We start from the raw sequence: 7,925 nt of genomic DNA, 5'->3' as shown, positions 1-7,925 counted from the left end.
CATGAACAGGGAATATTTTTCCATTTCTTGGTGTCTTCTTCTATCTCTTTCATAAGTTTTCTATAGTTTTCTTCATATAGGTCTTTTGCATCCTTAGGTTTATTCCTAGGTATTTGATGGTTTTTGACGTCCTTTTAAATACACAAGCTTTTTCTTTTGATGGAGCTTGATTCATTTCCTCTTTTCCTTTGTTGCTTATGTTTTAGGTGTCCTACCTAAGAAAGTATTGCTTAATTCAAGGTCACCAAGATGTATTTTCTGAGGGTTTATAGTTTCAGTTCTTACACTTCTAGCTTTGATCCATTTTGAGTTAACTTCTGTATATAGTGTGAGATGGGGGGTCTAACTTGATTCCTTCGCACATGGATGTCATGTTCGAGCGTGATTTGTTCGGAAGACTATTCTTTCCCCACCAAATTGTCACAGCATCTTGTTGCAGATCGGTTGACCATAAATGTGAGTTTGTTTCTGGACTCTTGAGTTCCCTTGCGCTGATCTGTCTGTCTTTCCTCATGCCAACAGCATGCAGTCTTAATTACTTGATTAATAGCACACAATCTTGTAGCCTTGTGGCAAGTTTTGAAACCAGGGATTATGAGTCTTCCAACTTCATTCTTTTTCAGGATGCTTTTTACTATTCTAGGTCCTTTAAATTTCCATGAATTTTAGGATTAGCCAAAGTCTGCAAAGAAGCTACCTAGTTTTAATAGGAGCGGTGTTGAATCTATAGATCAGTTTGGGTATGTGTAGATTTTAAATGATTTTCTTGAGGTGAGTTTCCAAGTACTTGAGGCTCTGGGTCTTAGGTCCTCTCTGGTCTGCTCCAGATTTTTTCCTTAAACAGTGTCCTTACCTTCAAGCACTCTCTGTTTTACCCAAACTGAGGTACTCACTGTACGCTCTTCATTCCTGTTTCCTTCCTGACTCTACTTACTTGCTTTGTTGTTTTCCTTGCCTGAAATGCCCTTTCCCTCCATTCTGAGCGTCCACACCCCATATCTTTCAAGGGCGAGTTTTAATTCTGCCTCCTGCATGAGACCATCTCTGATCCCTAGGTACCAGTTTGAAGCAAGCTCTCGCTCCTCCACAGTCAGCAAAGATTGATGAATGCCTCTGTAGGCACCGCAGGCTTTGCAAGAGAAGGCGACTGACTGAGAGACTGGCCCTTCCCTCCGGGAGCTCAGTCTGGTGGGTGACCTGGCCCTGAAAACAAGGACTTGCGTTATGACGTCATCAGCCAGAGCTGTCTTCAGTCAGAGATCAGGGGCCGGCTTCCTCCTCTGCTGCTTTTCCTCACAGCGGGCACAGCACACATGCAGTGGAGGGAGGGAACAGAGCAAGCACCACTGTAGTGCCAAAGGAAGTGATCGCTTGTGCCTCTCACTTCCCACCTGTTCTCTGTCAGGACACACTACAGCTTGGCGTGGGGGAAGCACGGGCTCTGGGGTCAGACTCACCCAATTCTGAGTCTGGCTCTGCCACTTACAGCTTTAGTACCGCAAGCAATTGACTTCACCCTTCTGGGCCTCAGTTTCCTCATCTATAAAATGGGGGAATAGTAGACATCTCATAATGTTGTTTTTAGCTTGCATTTTAGCCACTTATTCGTCTTCTCCGCGTCTTTGCTACTAACCTGTTTCTCTGAGGGTGAGATTCGTGTTTCATTCATCGTTGAGTCACCTGACGCACCTACCAGACACGGCAGCTTGCTCAGAGGATAGACCCCGTAAAGATAAGCTTTAGTGCTCTCTGTTGCCAAATTAACTCCCAGAAATACCAGTTCTCGGCGCCACTAATGATACGGGCTTGTTCCTGTTTTCCAGAGGCCTGTCAGCACAGGTTTTACATTTTTATTCAGTTTTACTGATCTAATTTTACTTAATTTTCACGTCATCATTTGTTAGCAAGACCCTAACATTTTCACAAGGGTTTGCTTGCTGCTTTTGCTTATTCTTATGTGACTCGCCTGCTCAGGAACTTAAATTGCCTCGTAGACTTGTGTTCATTTCCCACTTTTCCCTTGTGTTTTTCTTAGTTTCAAAATTTGCATTGGTGTTCATTTTTGACAACGAATTGACTTGTAATGTCTTTATATAGATACACTCTAGAGCCACAAGGGATTTCCCGTTGTGCATTTTCCTCTTAATTTGTTGAAGCAGTTAAGTGAGGAGGCCCAGGGCTGCGTCCTGTCTGGGCCTGTGGTCTGGCTGCAGCGGGGCCCCCGTGGTCCTGGGCGGGAAGCCCCTTCCCCGTGGCTGGGCAGTGTCACTCGGCTGCCCGTGGACACTCTGAGGGCAGGTCCTCACGTCACCAACAGGTGTCTTATCACATGAGGAGGGGGCTGGGTTTAGGGGAGCCTAGGGTTATATGGTCATTTCCCAGAGCCCTTTCCAAGGGGCCAGGGGACGCCAGACCGACGGGAGAAACCTGTGGTCACCTCCACGCCGTTTGCAGTGCATTTAAGGCCCTGGTCCTATAAAGTCAGCCCAAACCAACCAACCAACCAAACAAGCAAACAAAAAACCATGAGACTCTTGTCATGAATTTGAAATGGTTTGGTGCCATCCACACAGTACTTAAAAACGGGAAGACTGTTTATTTTGGTAAAGTGCTGTATCCTTTCTCTGTGTTCATTAGCATGACTGAACACATTTCTGTTGACTCTGTATAATATGTTTACTTAAAATCAGGCCTGTTTAAGCATGTGTAATTAGTGGCTCCATCTCTTACCCCGAGTTGCTGTCGACAGAGGAATGGAGCAAGGAGCAGTGTGGCAAAAGCGAGTAACACGCCTGCCTTGTCATTTGTTTGAGGAAAGGGCTCCCCTTCCCACATTCGAGGTCTGGTCTTACCGCTAATGGTTTCTGGAGGTGCAGGGTTGCTGCAGGTGCTTTCTGCCTCTTGAGGTATAATGTTTGGGGTCTCGATTGGGGATATTATCACTCAGAGCTCATTAGATCTGATCTAGCCCTCAGTTTCCTTGGCTGGGAAAAGAAGCCACCAAGTTTCGGAGTTTCCACCTGGCTCTTTAAAAACACCCTCCCCACCCCGACATCTACAGAACATCACTGATGGCCATCTCTTCTCGGTCAAGCCAAGACCAATGGCATGGCTGTCCTTCTGTCCCCATACTGTTATCTGATTTGAACGCGTGTACCTCCTACCCCAGAAGTGAAGGTCCTGAAGGTCATTGCCAAACACTGACCTAAACTGTGTGCTAGAGGTTTACTGGTAATGATGATAAGAACATCCATGGCTGTGCTTTGTTGAGCACTTACTGTGTGCCAGACACTGGACTAAGGGAAGCATATGATGTGTTATCACATTTCATCCACCCACCGTACCTTTGGGGTGGGGTTTCCTTAATTCCCTGATGCAGATAACAAAACCCAGGCTGAGGGAAATTAAGTCATTCACCTAAGATCATGGAGCTGATGGCAGAGTTGGGATTTCAACCCAGATACATCAGACTCATGTATTGAGTCTCTGCAATTGATTGAAATTTATTTTTAAAAACCACAAAAGGAGGCACCTGGGTGGCTTAGTCAATTAAGCATCCAACTCTTGGTTTTGGCTTAGGTCATGATCTCACAGTTTGTGAGTTTGAGCCCTGAGTTGGGCTGTATGCTGACAGCACCAAGCCTGCTTGAGATTCTGTCTCTCCCTCTTTCTCTGCCCCTCCTTGGCTCACTCTCGCTGTCTCTCTCCAAATAAATAAATAAAACTTAAAGAAATAAAAACCACAAATGAACAAACCATAAAACACTGGGCTTGTCACCGTTGGAGGTTGCTACATCACCAACTCATTGCCCTAAGACTTAATAAGTAAGAGCAAAGAATCACATATTTTTCTTTCCTTTCCGGTACCAAGCCTTTTTCAGGAAGACCAAGTAGTTGAAGAAGTTATTTTGTATGTGGAAAAATTCCAGCTAATAAATGCAGAAGGCATCCCAGAATTAGAAAATGGCCATTTTGAAAACTTTAATGAGATTATGGATCGTGGTAACAGCCCTCAGTGGATGAAAACACTGCTTGAAGGACGGTTGTTGGGGACTTTGTAACCCAAGTAGTCAGTCAACACCACAGGCACCCAGGGTGGCACAGCTCGACTCCAGGCCTCACGACAGGACGCTGTTGGACATATATGCACCACGTGTGAAGCATTCCTACCCAAAACAAACAAACAATCTAACCTGAATCTTATCAAGCCTTCCATTTTAATTGCCACTTTATAGGAAATACAGAAGAACGACCCAATCTCACCACCTTCTCAGTACCTTGAAGAAGAGGGGAGGGTGGAGAGGTTGTTACAGAATAAAAGGAACCTAAGAGTCCTAACAGCCAGAGTCAGTACATAGACACTGTTTGGATCTTGATGCAGGGAAAGCAATAGTTAAATGAGGTTTTTGAGAATAATGGAGAAAACATGGATATAGACCGCCTGTCGGTGACACTAAGGAGTCATTGTTCATTTTGTTAGCTGTGGTAACGGCATGCTGGTCATATTGAAACTAATCTGCCTCGGATGCCTACTGAGACCTTGGTGGGTGACATGAGCCCATGGGGGGATTCATTTTACATCCTCCAGCACAACTACCAGGGTGTGGGGGAAAGAAAGAGGTGATAGCAACCTGTCCGTTGGGGACAGTGTTGAAACTGGATGGTGGGAACAGGTGGACTTAATTCATTCTGTTCTCCCTACTTTGGGGAATGTTTGAACATGTCCATAATAAAAAGTTCAAAAGAAGAAAAGCCCACACTGCAAAAAGTGCAGATACTCAGGGTGCCCGAGCTGTGTCCCGGCTGGCTGGCCTGAGCAGTGAGCGGATGATGGTGGTGACATTTAGCAGCCAGCCCCATGGGTTTGTTCCAAACTGCTTCTCCTTGCAGGGCTGTGTGCCCGCCGGGAGGCCTTCCTGGCAGGGGTGTCTGGGGTCAGGTCATGAATGGAGCACAGGGCCCCTGGTGCCCACTCCGCAGCCCCAGCCTGCAGAGGACAGGAGGGGCACAGCACAGCCTGGTGGCTTGGATGACCGGTCACTTCTGCTGCCAGGAAGGGAATGTGACTGGGGACACAGCGTTCGGAATAGACGTGTTGGCATCCCTGGAAGACTCATACCTTTTCTTGTCCTTTTCTTCAGAGGAAGTGGCTTTTAGAAAAAAGAGGCTGTGCATTAAATTTATCCCTCGGGATTCAACTGAAGCTGCAATTTGTGACATTCGGATCATGGGCCGGACGAAACAGGCCCCGCCTCAGTACACGTTTATTGGGTAAGTCTCGGGAACGCCCGTCTCCCCTCTTCTGTCTGCCGAGAACGCTCAGGGCGCTCCTGGGGACGAGGTCCCGAGACGGCGTGTGACCTGCGGGGCTCTCGGCCGCCTGCCTCTCCGGCTGAGCTCTCATTGCTGCCCTCCCTGCTTACGCGGCTGCCAGTCCAGACCCCGAGCCCTTGACTCCTCTGTGCCTCTGCCCACGCTGCCTTTCTAAGGGCCTTTCCTTCCCATGTCCTTCTGCGTGTTCGTCCTGCGGGCTTCTCAGGGGCCTCTCCACACACCTGAAAGCCCAGGTACTCACTCCTTTGTGACCACTTGGCCTCAACCCTCTGTGTTGTGTGTTCACTCCACCAGAGTTAAAGGAGCACCCGTTTTGTACCTCTGGGCCAAAGGCCCTGACATGGTGCTGAGGGAGCAAGCAAAGACCTGCTCTCGTGGAGTTGGCCTTCTATAGGGAGACAGGCAGCAAACCAGAAATAAATGAGACCATTTCAGTTAATGGCGAAAACGAAACGGCAGTGAACGGAGCCTGCTTCGGGGAGGGTGTCCGGAGGGTGACATTTGACAGAGATGTAAGTGTCAAGAAGAAGCCAGCCATGAAGAGACCTGAAGGCAGAGCCTTCCAGCCCCGGGAGAAGAGCCAGTGTAAAGGTGGGAATGAGTGTGGGCTGTTCGGTAGCAGAAGGCAGCCCAGGGTGGCCAGTACGGTGAACAGGGATGATCTGGGGTTTGGGACCAGCAGTTAGCAGGGCCTTGCACAGTTTGGATTGTGTTCCAAGAGCAGTGGGGAGCCATTGGAGGCTTGGGAGTCAGGAAGAAATGTGAATATCACATGACTACATGATAATTCCTCGTGCAGTTCTTTGATCTGATGTTCGTCCTCCCTGACGAGCCAGGGGACTGCTGAGGGCTGGGCCCACTGAGTCCCGGTCACCTGATAGCCTCAGTTCCGGTGTGGGCCCAGCCCTGTGGCTTTTGATAAACTCTAAGTACAAGGAATCTTGGATTTCCCTCTGGGCTGTAGACTGTAAGTGACAGGAAACCCAGCCCAGGCTGGCTTAAGCCAAAGGAAGGATTTGTTGGCCAGTCTAACAGCAGAGATCAGGGTGCAGGATGGCTATAGGCGCGACTGGACGGAGATGCACAGAGGATATCCTTTCCCAGATTCCTTGGGGTAGATGCCATTCTTCCACACGCTCTTCCCTGGTGGAATAATGGTGGTGTGGTAGCTCCGCCCACTTTTCCTCCAGGTTCACGTTCTGAGGCAAGAGTAAGTCTGTGTTCTTGATAATTCAGACAAGTTCTAGAATTCAGTCTCATTGGTCTTGATTGATCTCACTGGGGTCACGTTCACCCTGAACTCATCACCCCTCCCTGGAAAATGTCATTCTCTCCGAAACCAGGCCTGAGCCAGAGGCAGGATTGGTCTGTTGGAACCCAGGGGCTATGACCCAGGAGATGGCTGCCCCCCAAGTATGGAGGGAAAGCAAAGAGTCAGAAAAAGGGGCCAGTGGACGCTGGATGCCCAAAAGATGAGGGGTGTTCATTATATTCAGTCAAGTGGAATTCAGCTCTCTCCCACCAGTGAGCCCCATAGGTAGTTTTTGGCGGCCCCCGCCACGATCCTCACTCCCTGTCCAGCTCTGCAGGTGCCACGCCCGTCCCCGTGGGCCCCCAAGGGGTGCACGCTCCTCCTTGGCTTTTGCAGTGGCCTCTGCATCTGGGTTGTGCTCTGTTTTGCTTCTTGTTCACTGGAGCCCAGGTCTTCCCTCTGCAAGCCAAGCCCTTCTCCACGGAGCTCTCCCTGGGGGCCGTGGCCGGGAATGTGCTGTTTGCATGGAGCACCTGGGAGCCAGCATCTCAGGAACACGTGATTTTCATCATGGTGCACAACAGTTCACGTAGATCCTTCGGCTGTGGGATGTGAAGGCCCTCACTCAGGATTTTGTGGTCCCTAAGAAGGACTCTGTGATCATCCCCTTCCTACACACTGGAAAGTCCTGTTTTGCAACATGATTTAAACTAATTATATAAACAGGATCACATGAGGAGGAAATAGTTAAGAGAATGACCATACTTCAGATATCTCAGGAGCAGCTGTTTACATACAAATTGTAGAAACCAACAATTTAATAATGAACTTTATATTTTTAATGTTTATTGATTTGTGAGAGACAGGAAGAGCACGAATGGGGGAGAGGCAAAGAGAGAGGGAGACACAGACTCTGAAGCAGGCTGCAGGCTCTGAGCTGTCAGCACAGAGCCCGACACGGGGCTTGAACCCATGAACCATGAGAGCACGACCTGAGCCAAAGTTGGATGCCTAACCGACTGAGCCCACCTGGGCACCCCAATAATGAACTTTTAAAGTCTAATTTCAGATATATGTACATTTTTAATTGCAAGCTATAGTACTTTAACCAATTTAAATAATTCTAAAGAATAGATTGTTACCATATATATCTTGACAACCAAAACTAGAATCCTCTTTCATATCATTTTGAAAAGATTGCTATGTAAAGCATATTTTATATCATCTTGGGGCAAAAATTCTTTTTCAGAGGATGGTGATTCCAGTGTTGTTTATATATATATATATATATATATATATTTTTTTTTTTTTTTTTTTTTTTTTTTAAGTAATCTCTGCA

The 7,925-nt window shown here is 47.6% G+C and overlaps 1 protein-coding gene across 1 annotated transcript in view; it reads left to right on the top strand.

The window, feature by feature from the left end:
• MVB12B (multivesicular body subunit 12B) overlaps positions 1–7,925 on the top strand; it is a 168,775-nt gene that overhangs the window by 53,454 nt on the left and 107,396 nt on the right. The window contains exon 5 of the mRNA XM_029921021.1: positions 5,142–5,271. Coding sequence (XP_029776881.1) covers positions 5,142–5,271 — 130 coding nt within the window. The remainder of the gene's footprint in view (positions 1–5,141; positions 5,272–7,925) is intronic.

The sequence above is a fragment of the Suricata suricatta genome, chromosome 13, assembly GCF_006229205.1.
Source record: "Suricata suricatta isolate VVHF042 chromosome 13, meerkat_22Aug2017_6uvM2_HiC, whole genome shotgun sequence".
In the NCBI taxonomy this organism is placed as follows: domain Eukaryota; kingdom Metazoa; phylum Chordata; class Mammalia; order Carnivora; family Herpestidae; genus Suricata; species Suricata suricatta.
Note: the sequence above shows the minus strand (reverse complement) of the source record. Positions and strands in the feature narration are given on the sequence as shown.